Below are 19,157 nucleotides of genomic sequence, written 5' to 3'. Positions count from 1 at the left end.
GTGAGACATTGACCTAGACTCTCGGAGAACCGGGGCTTCACAGCCAGATACTCGGCAAGAACTGAAACATGGTGCCAGACAGTCGGATCCCACTGCCTGGGGACTTCATGTAGCTGCTTACCTGTGCTACTGCTGACATGATTACAAAGATTCATTATCTTAGAAGATTTATTAGATAATCTAACATTAATATCTGTAAAATTGCCATAAGAAGTGATGCCCTCTAGAGATGTGATGCTCTTTTCAATGGAATTTCATCAAATTCTATGACCATCTACTTTAAAGACAGAGAATCAAAACTGAACTAAGATGGCATAATTATGCATTTCACATATGTGCCTGTGACTTGGTATTTTGTATTCCCCACAGCCAAGGATGGTGATTACTGGCGACTGCTGGTACCTGGAAACTATAAACTTACAGCCTCCGCACCGGGCTATCTGGCAGTAACAAAGAAAGTGGCGGTTCCTTATAGCCCCGCTGTCAGGGTAAGTGATCATGACAATAGCTAAGACTTATGAAGCACTTGCTGCGGGTCAGGCATATTTAAGGCTCTTATATTTAATGTTCATGATAACCTTAGAAACTGTCACTATCCCCATTTAACAGATGAGAAAACTGAGGCCTAGCAAATTTAAGTGACTTGCCCAAGGGCTCAGTGGTTGATTTAATACCACTCAATGTGAAGCCCTGTTACCATTTCCCAGTTTTTGAAGAGATCCTCCAAAAAAATCAAATAAAACTTTAAAACATTCAACTCTTATTTGCTGACCCTTGATTTCAATCTAAGTGATATTCTGTTTGATTTATCTTCTTACTTCTAGCACCTGGAATAATACCTTACACAGTAAGTACTTGGAAAAATAAATTAGTCCTGCAGGGTAATTTTAGGCCTTAACTAAACATTTATTAAGCACCTGCTATAAGCAAGGCCCTCTATGCTAAGCACTACCAAAAATGACACCTTCTTTAAGTAGATACCATGTATCTTACTAGGAAGGTGATGGGGAGGAGACCACAGGTCTCTTGGAGCAGGGTGTTACTACTGTCCTTGTATCACATCACTGGGACTATGGAATGGCCTACAGGGTTTCCAATTAAATGGCTTACTTGAAATGAATTTATTGTGTTTGCACCCAAACTTGGGAGTATAAATGCTTGTTTTTGCAAACTAAATATCTTGAGTTTTTAACCGGTGCTTTGGTTTCGATTGTGTGTATGCGTACATTAGGTTGTATGTGTATTAGAATCGGGAGGTAAATTTGGGCAAATGAAACCTGGAAAAATGTAGCTCCAGAACCAGGTTGAAAAAGGTTCTGCTATTTTGACCCTTAGCCTTTCTAGCAAGTGTTAGTTCAAGGAGGTGGTGAGTAATAACTTTCCTAATAACCAGAGGTGTAAGTGGCTGAATCAGAGAACTCTGAGTTCCATCTGGAAGGGGGCATGGGTATTTCGTGGGCCCAGGGAGGACTGGCATTGGGAGCTGCAGAGCCTGAACAGTCCTTTACGCAGAAGTGCATGAACTCTCCATACCTGATGAGGACGCCCAGTTCACATGCGAGCTGAGTTCCTGGACCACTGGCCTTCGTGGTGGTTTGGGTATGTGTGTGTTCCCATCAGTTCAACACTCAGGATTCTAGAAAGTGGAACCCTGTGATTTGGGACACCAGGACACTCAACTGCATTCTTCCATATTCCCCCAGCTTTTAGGAGAAAATTCAAGGTTGACAGGAGAAGCTCATTGAATAGTCAAAAGCAGAAGACTAATTATAAGTCACATCTTTTATGGAGGGCGGGGGAAGAGTGCTTTTAAATAATCTGCTTTCCAACAATCCTACAAAGCTACTAGATCAAAGCATATTTCAAACATAATGGCTTTTGATATTCTTGTCCCTGAAAGTATCTTTTTGCTTATCATGAGAGATTTTTTAGGATATACTTACATTCAGGAGGCAGGATTGTGCTTTATTCTAATAAACTATAAGCCTGCTCTTTTCTAATTTGTTTTTAAAAGTGCATAATCAGTTTGATAACAATATATTCTTATTTTCTCCTTTAGGTTGATTTTGAACTGGAGTCATTTTCTGAAAGGAAAGAAGAGGAGAAGGAAGAATTGATGGAATGGTGGAAAATGATGTCAGAAACTCTAAATTTTTAAAAAAGCTTCTAATTAGCTGCTTTTAATCTCTATATAATGTAGTATGATATAATGTAGTCATTTTCTTTTAGATTTTGTGCAGTTCATATTTAACATTGATTTATTTTTTATGCATTTAAATATTAGTAGACATTACATAAATAGACTCTTAGGTAAAAATATAAGAACTTGGTCTATAACATCCATTTTCCTACATACATGACACGGAGGACCATAGAAGAGATTTCAGTGATTTTGCCATTTTAGGCTTAGATGCAATATTCCACATGTTATTTACAGTAGAGAACTTTTTGAGTAATTCTAGCTTTTAAAAATTAGTGAGGCCTTTTAATGTAATCGGTGACAGTGTCACATAATGAATGCCATTGGAAAGGTCAACAGCTACAGCTTGAGTTGTGAACACAATATATTGCAAGACTTAATTAGTCCAGTGTAAATCGCCATTTGTCTCTTGTGCTGACCAGCTACATAAGCATGATCTTGTTACTGCATTCTTGACGGGAAGAAAATGTAAATGTTTAGCAAGAGGTTTTATGAAGGGAATAGAAATTGACTTCTTGCTTGTTCATGTGGGGGCACTGCTATGGTATTATTCAGTCTGTTAACACTACTTCAGAGTGTAGGGTTTCTCTTGGTTGTAGATTGTCCCAGAATTGCATTCTGAATGAATAAAGGTTAAAAAAAAATCCCCATGGTCTGTATTTTAATTCTCTGTGATTTTTTTGGTCTGGAGTTGTGGTCTTGTGATTTAAAAAAAAAGCATGCCCTTGACAGTGGCATCTCACTGGTCCATCCTCTGTACTTTGAAATGCATTACGTGACTGCTGCATGCCAAGCACAGTGCAAGCTCTGAGCACTGTTTTGGTGGACAAGGGTCTGATTCCATGGATCTTAGGGATCAGTTGTGGACACAGACTTTAAATAAACTTATGCACAAATGAATATGTACTTACGCATTGTGATGAGTAAATGACAGGAAGGACTGGTATGTAGGGAAAGAGTGTCAGAGCAACTTCCGTTAGCCTGGATGAGGGCGCTCAGGGGTGGCCTCTCATGCATGTGAGCCCAGACGTAAACTCTGAGTAGGTGTCAGCAACGCAGAGTGCCTGAGCGCAGGGGGAGTGTGTGTGTGTGTGTGTGTGTGTGCGCACGCATGTACGGTAGTGGTGGTATGAATGCTCAACTCTCTAGGTACAGATTTTTGTTAAAATAGTGCTAACTGTTGTAGTAACAGACCCCTGACTATATAATGGCGTAAACACAATAGAAGTGTATTTCTTATTCAGGTTCCTGTACCGGGCAGAAGACAGGAAGATGAGATGGTTTTTCTCTACGCAGTCATTCTTGGGTTCATTCTGACAGAAGATCTGCCAACTTGTACATTTTGCCACCAAGTTGCCTGCTGGGCATCTCCATCTCAGCTGGTGGGAAAGAGGAAAGAGTGTGGAGGAGCGTGTGGGGATGTCTGTATGGGCCACGTTACTTCTGCTCACATCATATCACCTAGCATTGTGTTGTCGGGCCATAATAACTGCAGAGGAGTCTGGGAAACGTAGTCTAGCAGCACCCCTAGGTAGGTGAGGAGGATGTGGTCTTTGGCGAGCATTTAACAGTCCGCCAGGTGGAAGGAACGGTACGTCCATCGGCATTGGCACGGGAAAGAACGTAGCTCACTGGAGGACTACAGAAGGGCCAGAATGGGTGGATCAGAGATGTGGGAGGTGGAAGGTAAGACCAGGAAAGTCGACAGGGACAAAATCATGCAGGACCTTATGGACCAGAATTGAAGATGTAAGATTTTATTATTTTTAGAATCACTGAATGGTCTTAAGCTAGGAAGGGACATGATTGAATTTAACTTTTAAAGGTCATTCTTGCTGCTGTGTCAAGAGTAGAAGCAAGAGTAGGGAAGAGTTAGGAAGCTATCGCTGGGATGGCAGTAGAGATGAGAAGAGGCGGGTGAGGTCGTGCTTTATTTCAGAGGTAGAATTGACAGACAGCTCTTGGTGAGAAACTGGATGTGGGTGATGAGGGGGAGGCAGGTGTCACAGATGACATCATGTTTCTAACTTGAGCAAATGGGTCCATGGCATGTGGTGTTTTGAAGAAGCAGCAGATTGGAAAAGGTGAGAAGAAAAAATGTCAATATTGGAGATGTTAAGCTTGAGATGCATATGCTTGTGAGATGCACAGATGGAGTTGCTGAGTTTATGGTTGCATGGTCTGTGTGCGAAGTTCTCTAAAAGAGGCTCGGATTGGAAATAGAGATTTGGGTGTAACTGACATACAAATAAAGTGCTCTGTTATTTAATTATCCAAACCCGGGGCAGTTTTGAGAATGAAAGGGGCACAACTAATTTTGCCAGGACAGCAAGTGTAACCCAAGAGCTGCCTGGGGCAAGTTTGGGAGTCGGCTCTCCTGCATGTCAGTGGTGTTTAAAGTCATGGGAGAATATAAGATCCCCTAGGAGGAGCCCACAGAGTTAGAAGGAGAACAAGACCCAGACTGAGCTCTGAGGAACTTCTGAATTCTCCTCCTTGTGGTTTATATGACAGTACAGCTCGTCTATGCTTCAGGAAGAAGCAGCCCTGACTCTCAGTGGTTTAACTTAACAGTAATTTCATGGAATGTGTGTAGGCCTGTGTAACTCTCTAGGAGGGCTGTCCTGCATGCGGTGACGCAGAGTGAAGGATGTGTCAGGCCTGTGGCTCTGCGTTCTTAGCATAGCTTCCTCAGCCTCTCGTCTGGGTCACAGGAGCAGACACCTGGGGTCACTGCCATCCACAGCTCACTGGCCAGACCAAGGCATGTAGCCTTGCTGAACCACGGCATTTGTAGTCTCCCCTTCAGGTCACCAACATACCTTTGCTCTCCTTTTTCCAAATACAGATTTTAATTAACCCCTCCAGAGGAGAGGGTGCTTAGAGTCAGATCAAATCAAGGCTTGAGATTTTTGTGGAATCCCACGATAGCCTCTGTATCAGGCCTGTATATGGTCACTCTTGCTTCAGAGACTTATGAACTAAAAAGACAGGTTGTATGAACCCCCCACACCCACTGCATGATGACAGAGCAGAGTCAAGATAGTGTCAGCAAACATCCCTTTTGGAATCGTGCGCTCTGCAGCATGAGAGGGGTGCAGCGTTCACTGTGTTACTGAAGGCAAGTTCATGTGCCCGCCGCACCATGAGACCAGACAAACTGACATATCAGAGTTTGGAGCAGAGAAAGGTTTAGTGCAGGGCCGAGCAAGGAGGACGGGGTGTCTCATTCCCAAGAAAACCCCGAACTCCCCGAAGGGTTTCAGCCAAGCATATTTAAAGGCAGGAGGGGACGGGGGCAGTTCTGCAGGGTATGTGATCAGCTTGTGCACAATCTTCTGACTGGTTGATGTCGAGGGAACAGAGCGATCAACAGTATCAATCCTGAGACGCCAGAAGACCTGGGGGCCACGTGCTCTCCATCACCAAGTTGTTCATTTCTTCCTTTTGGTGGTGGTTTTCAGCATCTGAAACATTCAGGAAATATACATGAGATACTGTTATGTGGATGATTCCTGGAGGAGCTACAGCAGAGGCCATGGGGAAGGGGTCTGACCCTGGGAGGCCTCACGGGGCCTTGCTCGGCCACAGCTGGTCTGCAGAAATTCTTACGTCTTCCTGAGCGGCTATTTCACAGGCCTCGTCTCCTGGGGATGGAGACGGTTCCTGGCTTCAGAACCGGTTCTACACTCTGGAAAGCGCTTCCTTCTCTCATCATTCCCCCGGCCACGGCCTTCCCTTCTTGAACTTCTCTCTCATTCACTCAGGACTAGGTTGACCGATGCCCCACTCAGCAAAGCTGCATCATCTGGAACGTGGGACCTCCCGGGTCACTGCAGCACAGGGAAAGAGAGACCCAGGAACCAAGGACGGACTGGACACAGGCCGCAGGGGACACGTCTGCCCTGCTCACAATTCACTGGGCAGGACTAGTCACGTGGCCTCGCCTAACCGAACGGGATGCTGGGAACAATGGGCGGGGGGGCAAGTAGAATGTCTGTCTCTGCCACGCGGCCATGCAGACCGATTCGCCACCCATTCGGCTGTTGGAAGGAAGGTGTTAATTTCATGTAGCCTTGCCCTGCAACCATTTGCAAGTATGATAAAAGGTTTCAAAGGTCTGAGCTCTCCTGGTCATGGTCTCAACATGCTCTGATTTTATCTGATGAGGAGTCAAGAACTGACTGATATTGAGAAGGAACCTCCTTTCATTTGGTCAGTGTTTCTATGTTGAAGGGCCCCTACTGGAATCAGACTCTTGGCTCCTAGTCCACTACTCACTCAACTCCTTCCTGCAGAGAAGCCAGCCACTTAATTGTTTGTTAGGTGATGACAGGTGTTCCACCAATTGGGTAGAACAAATCTCTAAAAGGACTGTAAGCCTTTCCTTTCCCTTCCTTCCCTGCCCCAGGCAGAGGCAGCTCCAGACTCTCCCCTGAGAGCTGAGGGAGGCTTTGAGTGTGTGCACTGGGGTGCAGGGCATGCTTGTAGGCACAGCAGGCTCTTTTGTCCACAGATCTAATGTCACTTTCTTCAATTCGTTTATCAATAATAAAACTGACAGTGTAACCTGTCTGCTGTTTTCCTATGTCTTATTTTCCAGCTGGTTCTGAATTCGTGGATATTGCGTATTGAATCTCTAAAACCTTTAAAAGACATAAATACTTTAATATGTTAGGTGTGGCTTTTTTTTTTCAAAAGTGAAATAGAAGGGATAAATTAGAAGTTTGAGATTTGCAGATACTAACTACTATATGTAAAATAGATAAACAGCAAGTTTCTTCTGAATAGCACAGGGAACTATATTCAATATCTTGTAGTAACCTATCATGAAAAGAATATGAAAAGGAATATATGTATGTATATACATGACTGAAACATTATGCGGCACACCAGAAATTGACACAATGTTGGAAACTGACTATACTTCAATAAAAAAGAATGCAAATTAAAAAAAAAGTGAAATGGGGCCAGCACCTCATGCATTCTTTTTTAAAAATTTTATTGACATACAGTTGGTTTCCAATGCTGTGTCAATTTCTGGTGTACAGCACAGTGATGCATTCTGAACACTGTACTTCTCTCATCTCCAAGATGATACTGACCTTTTTTTAGAGGTTATGTCACATTGTTGCCTCACATAAACTTACCATAAATGAAAACTCTGAATTAAGGTTTTCGATTTGGTTTGAAACTACAGGTTGGGGCAGACAAGAACACGGAGGATGTGAGAACTGAGGGGTAAGTTAAGCAGATCGGATTATGGACAACAAGAAAAACTGTGTTAGGTAACAAAAATCAGAAAGGGAGGGGACTGGACAGTTGATTTTAATGAAACCATGAACATATTTGAACTTCACTCTCCTCACTGACAAGGAAAATCAGACCTTACTATGAAAGGAATAGCTAATCTCAATCCACATTTGGATTTTCAATTCTTCACATAAACAAAGACAAACTTTACTTGCAGAAGGAGAACTATGGACTCTGATATTCATATTTTATTTATGCAACCTCTGAAATCTTTCCGCAATTTGGTGTCATGGGAGACTAAAAACCCATCATCTGTCCCAACATATGACTCAACTTCGCTTTTCAGAATCCTCCTGATGGTTGTCTTCTGTGGTTGGGACTGAATGGCATTTGGAGTGTCTGCCTCAGGAAAGTGCGGACAGAAGACACACTTTATGTCTGTGCTACTTCCTGTTTTGGCTGTTCTTTGGCAAACATCATTCTACGTACTTACACATGTTCTGATTCTTCATCCTTTATTTCTTTCTAATAGACAACCTGTAGATCAACTCAGTCATAACTTGAGTTTCTAGAATAGTGTAGGACATACCTTTAGTTTCATGTGATAATTTAAATCACTGCAAATTCCCTGAGAATCAGAGTTTTTAAAAACAGAGCAAAACTTAGGTGCATCAAGGGTCCTCAGTGCAACCTAAGCAGGTATTGAAATAGCCTGTAATGGTTCAGAAAAGAAGAATCACCTTGATCAAGCTTATTGGAAATGTTTATGATGCCAGGGGCGGCGAGGCTGGTTCTGTAGATTGCTTTACTTTCTTCTGCCTTCTAGTTTTTAATCTATCTTGGCTTTGTTCCTCTTTTCCCTTCCTCCTCTTTTCTTCATTCTTTCCTTTTGACGTCTCCTTCAGCAGTTACCAAGTGCTCATGGTGTGGTCTCATCTCCATGGTCTGTGGCCCTGGCCCCCACCACTGCAGTCGCCATCATTACACGACTGTCATCCTCCCCGCTACTGAGCATGTGTCTGTGCCACACGCTGCGCTGGGCCCTTGAAAGGCCATATTTTGAACCCCTCCTGCAGGACTGTAAGACAGGAAGTGTTGCAGCATCTCTGTTTAACAGATGAAGAAACATGCACAGAAAAATTCCTCACCTCACACAGCTGGTAAATGGCAGACCAACACAAAATCCTGATGGCTTTGAAGTAGGAGGAAAGGGGTCAGGGCACAACCATTGAAGGAATGACACAGCCACTGAGGACAGGACACACTGGTTAGAACCAAGATGGCAGAAGATTCAACTTCCAGTAGACCTTGAGCCTCATGGCACACCCACAGGTGCCGTCACAGTTCCTAGGCTGACCATAAAATGGCAAAAAGTGGGCGGGAGGTGTTTCCTGGACGTCCTCACCCCTTCCCCAAAGTAGTTGGAATAATCCTCTGCTCATTAGCATATAAATTTACTGACCCCATAAAACCTAACAACTCCACACCTCATGGTCTCTCTCTTGCCTTCTGAGACGGCCCACACTCTGTCTATAGAGTGTGTATCTGCTTTTACTTTAAACTCAACACCCCACACCCCTCAGCTTCTCTCTGTCTCTCACCTGTCTGGGATGGCCACATTCTGCCTACGGAGTGTGTATCTCCTAAGCTGTTTTCCCTTCTGAGTGAGACAGACCCCACTCTCTGTGGACAGTGTAACTTTCTAAATAAACCTGCTTTCACTTTACCACGCCTTGCTCTTGAATTCTTTCCTGTGCGAGGCAAGAACCTGTTCTCCTGCAACAGCCTGACCCTGGGTCCATCCTGTTTCCACTCTACCCCATTTCTTTAGCATGACCTGGAAAGAGTTGTAACCTCCTTGATTAAACACATCTTTATTTTATATTCTTTTGACTACTCGCACATGCCAATTGCTATACTTTGAATTTCTGGGGAGTATTTATTACTTATTCTGATAAAAACCCTTTAAAGATAACTTAAAAAATTTGCAGATAAAGGCAATGAGCCTATTTTATAACTTTGTGCTACATGGAATTTCTGTGAATCAGTTCCATTCATTTCCCTGTGAACATGGTGTTGTTTGGCACAGATGTTACATTTGGACTGACATAAATGCTGGAGAGACACACGTTTCGGGGTTTACCAGGGCGTGTCAGTAACTGACAGCAAAGCAGGGCAGGTAAGTGTCGATGGAAATAAACACACAGCCTAAAAGTTGAGAGTTATGCTTTATTTGGCGGACATTTCTGAGGACTGGAACCCCTTCCGAGCCCAGGATGACAGCCTCTCAGATGGCTCTGAGGGGCTGCTCCAAAGAGGCAGGGGAGGATCCAAGATATACAGGGGCTTTACAACAAAGACCAGGTAGTTGGAACACTAAAGGTTTACTTGTGAGCTAAAGAAAACCGGACATCTCAAGTTACAGAATTTAGTGCTTTTCTATGTATGAGAGGGAGCAAATATTTGGGCTCATTGAAATCATTCCTTTGACAAGCACCTAGCTATCTAGGGTCTGTCCTTTCACATTCTGAGTCCCCTCTGGCTGCAGAGGCTGGGCTGCAGGCTTGTCTTCACTGGGGGGTGGCAGCAGCACTGATGACTTGATGGCTTCAGCATTCTTTGTTTACCGATATGGTTTGTAGTGTTTTTGGTTCACATGAGGAAAGCAGAGCCTGGCACCATGGCTGCCTCCCGTGGCCCCTTCCTCCATGGGAGCAGGGGTTTCTGGGGCGGCCGACCCACTGTGGATTATGGTTGCAGAAGTTGTGTTTGTCCTGAGGTTGCAGTCAGGGCCAACTACAGCAGGGGTGGAGGGACGGTAGTAGATGAGGTAGTCGGGCCCTAAGGTCAGGTAGAAATTGATGGAGACAGCACTTCACTAAAGGGACGAAGGGACTCAGACTCTTGTGTCAAGGCAGCTGTCCATGCAGAGTGAGGCTTCTGCTCCTGGACAAAGGTTCCTGGTCAGACTACAATCTTATGAGGAAGGCCAGCAAGGAGAGGCCTGTGATGCACATAGTAAATGAATTAGTGTGTGTCAGGCATTTGCAAAACTGCCTGGCATGGAGCAAGTGCTTAAAAATGTCATTATTATTATTATTATTATTATTTTATTATCATCAATATCATCACTCAACAATATGTTATTCTTACTCAAAGGTGTATTACTTTACTTTTATTACTACTGCCATTATTGCAAGGTAAGTTATGATATTTGCTACTGAGAAACCGGGGCCATGGAAGAAATCTTGGCAAAAGACCCACAGGTGGGAACCAGTGCTTGGAAATGAAGTGAAAACAGAGGTGTGATGGTGTAACCCAGGGATCTAGGTAAGACCCTTGGAGCTGTTTAAATACCCTTCTGTTAGATCAGGATGAGCGTAGGCACCTAAAGTTGACCTGAGTCCGATGATAGTTCAGTGAACAGTGAAGAGAAAGAGCTGTGGGCCTCGTTCAGTAACAATTTTAGTGTCAACTGTAGTAGTACTTGAAAAACGTAAAATTATGTAAAATAATTATTCATATTTTTCTACTCTATGTTGTGTTTCATCAGTAGCCACTTAATATTAAGGCCAGAATTCTTAAGCAGTTAGATAAGTCGGGGCACCAGGCAGACAGGTGGGGGAGAGGGAGGAGGGTCCAGAAGATGGCGTTATGCCCGCCTCCAGCATAAAGGGGCTTTGCTTCCTCTAAATGAGCGCCAGCCAGAAACCAGTTAGAACCCAACAGCCACGACTGCTTGGTACCATAAAGGACTTAACTGGACACAACCCAATGTTCATTGTATTATAGTTAACATTTCAGTTTAGGCGCCCCCACCCCCAACCATGGGTTTTTCTGTGTGCATCACGGGTAAGGACATGCACAAAGGGGACAAACATGACTGAGCACTCCAGGGGCAAGAGCTGTCAATTAATCAAGAGTCCCCCTCTAAGCGAGAGTGTAAGAGACAAAAACTGCTGCTTTTCCTCCCTTGGATCAGCCCACCTCCCATTCATAGAGGTGTATTTTCCTTTTTTAAATAAATCTTTCAAAATCTTTTGCTACACAATGCACCATCTCCTGACGGTAAACTTTTCTTTCAGGTATGACAAGAACTGAGGTCTTTACCTTTTGGGGTAAGAGAATGATAATATGAAAAAGAGAAATGAAACCATAATGAATCTATACTTCAGGATTTGTGAGGTTAGCGTCCAACCTACATTGTGAAAACTCGGTGTTTATGAAATGTCTAAACAGCCAAGTGGAGGGGACAGTGGTGGAAGATGGTGGGCTCAGGGTAACTGGGTGTGGATGTCTCTCCACGAGTACCTGTTGGAAGGATGATGCTGTGAGAGAGGAGAGGTGCATGGTGTCGGGTGAGCAGCCTGCTGGTGAACAAAGGTGTCCCAACACTGACCTACAGATAAATCAGAGCCTGATCAACAGCAAGCAATTTGACACATTTAGAAAACTTACAGGAAAGACAATGCTGATGAAACAGACATAAACAACCCTGCTCGTTTTACTTTATAAACACTTAAGCATTTACCAACTGCAACTGCTGTAAAACTGGAAGAAATACAGTCCTTTTCCTCGTATTTCTATTCTATGATTTTTCAGAGTTAAACTGTAACTAGTTCTGTGTGTTAAAATTGATCTGGCAGAAATCCTATTTGTGGACTTGAAAAAAACTGACTAATGAATATTTAATGAATTTCTAAGAAATCACTGATTGATTTTACCATAAAACAAAGCATAACACATGTACAAAATATGTAAACCAGAAAATGATACGACTTTTTTGAATCAGTGGTTAAGTTAGTCAAGTTTCAGGAGTTTTAGTGTCATAATAATGCATTCTTCTTATTGTCCTGATTAGATGACTTACAGTTTTTCAGTGAGCGTTCTGGCTAACACTTCTGCTTCTTTTTACCCACATTTACACTAATATTTACTCTAGAAATTCCTGAAACATCAGCCCTGACACCAACAGGCCCACTTCCATCTCTGCCCTTGCAGTGAAACCATCTAAGAGCAGCTGGCCACAGTCATTTGCCCACACCTACGTTTGCTCCAGAAACTTCCCAGCAGGTTTTCCTCTGTGTTTATTTTAAACCTTACACTTGAAGAGCCAGATGTTGAGACGAACACGTTGAGCCTGACCAGGGCTCCTTGCATCTGCTGCCCGGCTCCTCTGGACACGTGAAGCGGGGCTGTGGGGTCCGGGGTCTGGTCAGGGGAGACGAAAGCTGCTGTGGTGCAGCCTTCTTCACTTTAAACCTAAAATATCTTTCCCTGTGCACTAAACACATGGAGGTATTTCAAAGCCAAGTCTGTGTGTAATTAAAGAAAGTGCCAGCTGTGAGCGGACACTGCACGGTCCAGCCGCACGTGCTCTTTGTCAGTCTGTGGGCAGCGCCAGCAAACACGCAGCGTTGACAGGCAGATGTGAGAAAAGGATGAAGTGCTGGATTTTGGGTTGAGTCCTTTGCCCAGTGGATGGTCCTGCGGGCTCCTGCCTACACAAATGTGGTCATGTTATCTCTTCTTTTATTCACCTGCACAGATGTGAGAATGTAGCCCCCCGGAATCAGAACACAAGATAACCCGAACTCTAGCACCGTAACTGGGGCAGCTCTGAGCCGCCCATCTGTAACTGGCCTACTTCGGGGATTGGATAGTGTGCCCAGTAGTGACAGATGCTTTGGGATTGTACCTGAACGAAAAATAGAAAAGCAGAAAGCCATTCTTTTCCCCACACTTAGGGATCATTTTTTGGAGTTTTTGCAACACAACAGCGTGTGCCCGTTGCTCCTGCGTTTCTACTTTTCTGTTTCTGCCTGTGTCTTTCTGCGTCTCCTGCTTCCTCTGTCTTTGCGCGCTTGCACCCTTTTCCTCTACACCCTGGACCTCTCTGGGTCACGACTGCGTTTAGCGGGGAAAGCGGCTGAGGTCCAGCAGCAGGTGCTCTGCCTCCGCGTCCCCTGCACTGGCCCTCCCTTGGGAAGGGCCTTCCTTGGCCTCAGCCTTTCTCTGGCAGCTCACCTGCTAGAGGACCCCCCTGACCTTGTACTCAACTTCTAACTCCCCCAACCCCAGCCCTGACCCCAGGAGCCCAGATCCTAATTCTGGAGTCTCCTGGCTTATCTGAAATCAGGTCCCTGAATGAAGCAGAAATTTAGTAAAGAATGAAGTTGCTTCTTGCATTATTGACAAATAGGGGAAACTGTAACCAAAATAACCTAGCCTCAGGAAGAATGAGTTTGGAAAATCAGGCAGCATGGTGGGCTGGACAGAGCCCTGGGCTCTGCTCAGGAGGCCTCGCCGAATGACAGGTGGGGTGGCCTTGGCACCTTCTGGAAGCTGTCTCCTTATATTTAACTAAAAGTTGTTATTAAAATATTTATTAAAGTTCTTTTCTGATAATCCTATAAGCCTAAAAATAGGAAATTCACTATGGAATGTAAGGGAAGACCAAAAGGGAAGACACACTAAAATCTTGAGATTGTGGTGTTGAGTATGTTCTGGATAAAACGTGCCATGGTTCAGAAATAGCTTTGGAAGGGCTGGTAAAATGTGGCCAGAAGAACGTTATGGCTTCGAAGTGTCAGTAATGTCGACTCCCTGAGCAAGACAAGCAGTCAAGTCCTTACACACACGCTCTCCACCCCTTGGCCCTCGCAGAGGGGATCTCAGGAATGTAAAGGAGCCAGAGTCTGATGTAGCAACCCTAGGGGAAGGGGGGTCAATGAAAACTGACACTGTAACTGAGGGCAAGGGCCAGGCGGTGAGGGCAGGGAGATGACAGCTGGGTGCTGCAGCTGGGGTCACAGCCCAAAGGGGTGATGCTGCTGTGGGACGAACTGCTGCTTCTGACACAGGAAGACTCTCTTTTTCCACCTCCATCTCCATCTGTATGTTGACTTTGCCCATGAGCTGTTACCACGTCAGTTCAGTATCAGTTGCATCCACTGGGGTTTCAGGGTACCAGAACCCTGAGAGGATCCTGTCTTGAACCAGAGATGTGACAGAAGAGGACAAGTAGGCAGATGGTGCCACTTTGACCTTTGTCTACTCTCTGTGTTACTGAAAGCAAGTTTTTTTCCCCGCTGCACCGTGAGGCCAAACTGCAACATCGAAATTTGGAGCAGAGAAAGGTTTACTGCAGGGCAGAGCAAGGAGGAGGGGGTGGTTCATGCCTAACTCCCTGAAGGGTTTCAGCAAAGCTTATTTAAAGGCAGGTGACAGGATAGGGGAGTCGCAGGGTACATGATAAGCTCCTGCATAATTCTCTGATTGGTTCATGTCGAGGGAACAGAGCAGTTAACACTGTCAACCCCAAGACTCCAGAAGGTCTGGGGACCATGTACTCTCTGTCACAAAGTAGTTCATTTCTTCCCTTTGGTGATGGTTTTTAGCATGTGAAACACTCAGGAAATACACACAAGACACTATTATCTGGGTCCTTCCGAGAGGCGCTACAGCAGAGGACATAGGGAAGGGTCTGACCCTGCAGAGTCTCACAGGGCCCTGCTCTGTTACACCTGTATTAAATAGTCTTGTTTCTTTTTCATTTTTAAGAACCTTGTGTTAAGAAGGCCCACTTCTTAGAGAGGGCTGAAATAAGCTATCTTTAATTTTCTCACCATGGCTTAGAGGACATTTTGAAATAGTTTTCCTGGTGCTTATCAGAATGAGATTATGAGATTATTTAAATAATAGCTACTGTGCTACACTGATATGTGTGAGACCTTGGTGATGTATATTTCCATGTACGTATGTGTGCCAAGTAAGAGCAAAGCAATTACGATGCTATGGGTGGACATCGTGTGTAACTGCTTGGAAAAAAAAATATTTCTGAATTTTAAAAGGGCTATTAATCTCTCCCTGCAGTAGATTGTTTTGCTAAAAGACAAAAGCAAGTATGTGACAGCAGCCAAGTGAGAAAACAGACCGTCTGGCTCTGGCTGCTTTGCGGCTATGTGCAGCCATGAGTCCTCTTCAGGTAGAAACACACTTAGTCGAGTTCAGATCATGCAAACTTTTAGTTTTAAAATATTGCCATTGATGTGAACTTGGGCTAATTTTTGAATGTCAAACTTTGTTATGGTTTTGCAAGGTTTTTTTTACCCCCTTTCCTTTAAAGTCCATTGATTAGAAGACAAGAACGAGGCCAGGGGATGCGGGTCAGCCAGTGACTAATCTTGCACGATGTGAATAGCAGTCCCACTGCTATTCCGTGGCATTTGGTGCCTCGTGTTTGCTGGAAGCCCAATGTCAGCGGAGGTTCCTTTCACTCATTTTTTTTTTTCTTTTTCTTCAATATCTGTGCATATTTTTGATGGTCAGTGGAAAGCGCTTGGCACAGGGCCTGGGTCCTCGCAAGTGCTCAGCAAATCCTGCCTGTTAAGTCTGCCTCTGGTTTATTCTGAATCCTTTTAACAGTGGATTTCAGGACGTGTGGGAGAGAGTGTCACAGTCGGCCAGGAAATCAAGGCCCGCTGTTACCTGAGGTCTAGAAAAAATTAAGACAGGATAGAGTGGGCTCGGTTTGCATGAGGGGAAAACGATGAACATCCCCATCCTCTTGCCCCGTCCTGTTGGGTTTTTTTGGCATCCTGACCCAGCAGGCACGTGTGCCCTCTGAGCTCGAGGACAAACAGGGCCTGTGGGGCAGGGTGGGTGGAAGGAGCCAGCTGCATTTGAAACAAGGGGCAGCAGAGTGGTGGATTTGGTACCGGGACGAGGACTGGGATGTTTCCTAAATGTTTTTTTTTTTTTTTAAATTGAAGTACAGTCAATTACAATGTGTCAATTTCTAGTGTACAGCACCGTGTTTCAATCATACACACACACACACACATATGTTTGTTTTCATATTCTTCTTCACTATAGGTTACTACAAGATATTGAATATAGTTCCCTGTGCTTTACAGAAGAAATTTGTTTTTTATCTGTTGTATGTATAGTAGTTAATATTTGCATATCTTGAACTCCCAGTTTACCCCTTCCCAGCCTTTTTCCTCTGATAACCACAAGTTTGTTTACTATGACTGCGAGTTTCTGTTCCTGGTTTGTAGGTAAGTTCATTAGTGTCTTCTTTTTTCTTTTCTTTTCTTTATTTTTAGATTCCACATATGAGTGATATCATATGGTATTTTTCTTTCTCTTTCTGGCTTATTTCACTTACAATGACAATCTCCAGGTCAATACACGTTGCTACAAATGGCATTATTTTATTCTTTTTTATGATTGAGTAGCGTCTTTATCTGGTCATCTGTCGATGGACATTTAGATTGTTTCCATATCTTGGCTATTATATATAGTGCTACTGTGAACATTGAGGTGCATGTATCTTTTGAATATGAGTTCCTTCTGGATATATGCCCAGGAGTGGGATTGCTGGATCATATGGTAAGTGTATTTTTAGTGTTTTTAGGAATCTCCATACTGTTTTTTATAACGTCTGCACCAAACTGCATTCCCACCATTCGTGGACTTTTTAATGACGGCCATTCTGACTGGTGTGAGGTGATACCTCATTGTAGTTTTGATTTGCGTTTCTCTGATAATTAGTGATATTGAGCATTTTTTATGTGTCTATTGGCCATTTGTATGTCTTCATTGGAGAACTGCTTGTTTAGGTCTTCTGTCCATTTTTGGATTGGGTTTTTAAAGCTGTTGGAGAGAGACTTTGGTGAGAAAAGTGGCTGCTCTTCATCAGATTTCTGCTGCAGATGCATTAGGTAGATTCTCCCCCAGGGCCACTGCAGCCCAGTGGGGACATTCACTGTGGTCACCTCCTCGGGTGCCCTAACGTGACCTGCAGGTGTCTTCACCACCCTGGTGAGGGCCCAGAGCAGGAATGCTGCTTGGGAGCACAGTGAGTCTAGGAATGGACATGGGCTTTGGACAGCTCTGGGTTCCAGTCCAGGCTCAGCCACTTAGAAACTGTGTAATATTTGACAAGTTGTTTAATCTCTCAGGGACTTAGTTTCATAATCCAAAGCACAAATAAAAACACCTCCTTTGCCTGGTTTTCATGAGGGTAAGTTGAGATAAAGTGTACAAAACCTCTGCTTAGAGAGACTGATTGACATCATTTTCCTGCACAATTTCATGATTTAGGGAAAGCAATCTTCCACCTTTTCAAAAGACCTGTGATAAGTTAAAATAAACTTAAATATGGTTACCAAACTATGTAATCGGCTTAATTTACATAAAACAATAAAACTATTTCTTACCTGAAGAGTGTAAAATCCAAGATCCTGGTCTAATTAAGAAAAAAAAAAACCCAAATACAGGTTGGGGATGTTTTTGTTTAATTTATGAAATAAAGAAATGGCAAAGGAACCCTGAGGCTGTCTTGGTGATGACATTTGTTAGCTCAAGGCAAAATAAGGCTTCCATTAGCAATTCAGTTGTAGGTTGATATATTTTTGTGAAGGAGGATATTGGGTAAGTTTTAGAATTTTTGTCTAAGATCAGCAACTCATTTTTACAGAGATCTCATGGAGTCAGGTGATGTCAGAGAGAACTCCGAACTGGGGTGAGAGGGTTATTCTAGAGCAAAGCAGTGGTGGGAGGCATGGTCCCCGAGACCCAGGTGGTAGCACTTGTAATAATTCTCATGTTGGTAATAGTGATGATGATGATGATAATAATAATAATAATAATAACAATAATAATAATAATAGTAGTAGTTGTTGGCATTATTGGAGAAGTTACTGTGTGGCAGGGAACTAGTCATGCACATTTCCTGCCTTTTCTCCTTTACTCTCTGCAACCAACCCAGGTACTATTTCTGACCCCCATTTCACAGAGGAGGAAACCAAAGCACAGTTAGAAACGCAGTTAAAGGACGTGAGAGATGTGGACTGTGGAGCTGCGTTTGCAGGTCCTGGTGAGAAGTGACATCTAGTGTCTGGCTTCTGCTAATAATCTTCATTAGGATGTGCTCATGTCAATAAATCCTTCATTAGGATTTACTCAGACCAAGTGTGTTAATAAAACCTGATTTCACTAAAAAAAAACTAAAAATAAATAAATTGTTAATGCACTTACAAATTATTTTCCCACCTCATATTCCAGGAATATTCCTTTTGCTCAGGGTGTCTCAACCTCAATACTGTAGACACTTTGCAGTGGATAATTCCCTGTAGTGCAGGCTGGCCTGGCAGCCGTGCGGTGCTTACCTACCCCACACACTGGATATGAGCAACACCCCCGATCGTGACCACCAAAATGTCCCAGACATTGCTAAATAGCTCCATGTGTGTGCAGGGGGTGGTGGAGGTGGGGGATAGTAGCCCCTGGCCAAGGACCACTGCTTTAGAGTCTTTAGAAACTCTTCTAAGATAATCCTGCAAATGTCATATATATAGGCTGGTTCTAGGAGCATCTCGCCTTGCCCAGGAACAGGTCATCCAGAACGGGCAGCACCACAAAACTCACGAACACTAGTGAGTACAAGGTCCTTCCCTTTAAAAACACAACTTGTCCCTCGTTTGCAGAAGCCCTGCAGCTGGAAGCGTCTTTCACGTGTCACCTTTTGTCTGAAGCACAGTAACACCTGCATGTCCGTCGATGCTGACACAGGATCCATCACCTACTATATACATGGTCTATTAGTTTTCCAGGGCTGCTGTGATAAAGTACCACAAATTTGGATGGCTTAAACAATACAAACTTATTGTGTCACAGTTCTGGGGATTAGAAGTCC

At 43.8% G+C, this 19,157-nt stretch overlaps 1 protein-coding gene across 1 annotated transcript in view; it reads left to right on the top strand.

Annotated features, from left to right (window-relative positions):
* CPE (carboxypeptidase E) overlaps positions 1-2,846 on the top strand; it is a 119,840-nt gene extending 116,994 nt beyond the window's left edge. The window contains exons 8-9 of the mRNA XM_032465473.1: positions 370-488; positions 2,060-2,846. Of these exons, the coding sequence (XP_032321364.1) occupies positions 370-488; positions 2,060-2,158 (218 nt within the window). The 3' untranslated portion in view covers positions 2,159-2,846. The remainder of the gene's footprint in view (positions 1-369; positions 489-2,059) is intronic.
* The last annotated feature ends 16,311 nt before the right edge of the window (positions 2,847-19,157 follow it).

The sequence above is a fragment of the Camelus ferus genome, chromosome 2, assembly GCF_009834535.1.
Source record: "Camelus ferus isolate YT-003-E chromosome 2, BCGSAC_Cfer_1.0, whole genome shotgun sequence".
In the NCBI taxonomy this organism is placed as follows: domain Eukaryota; kingdom Metazoa; phylum Chordata; class Mammalia; order Artiodactyla; family Camelidae; genus Camelus; species Camelus ferus.
This window is presented reverse-complemented; position numbering and strand designations above follow the sequence as displayed.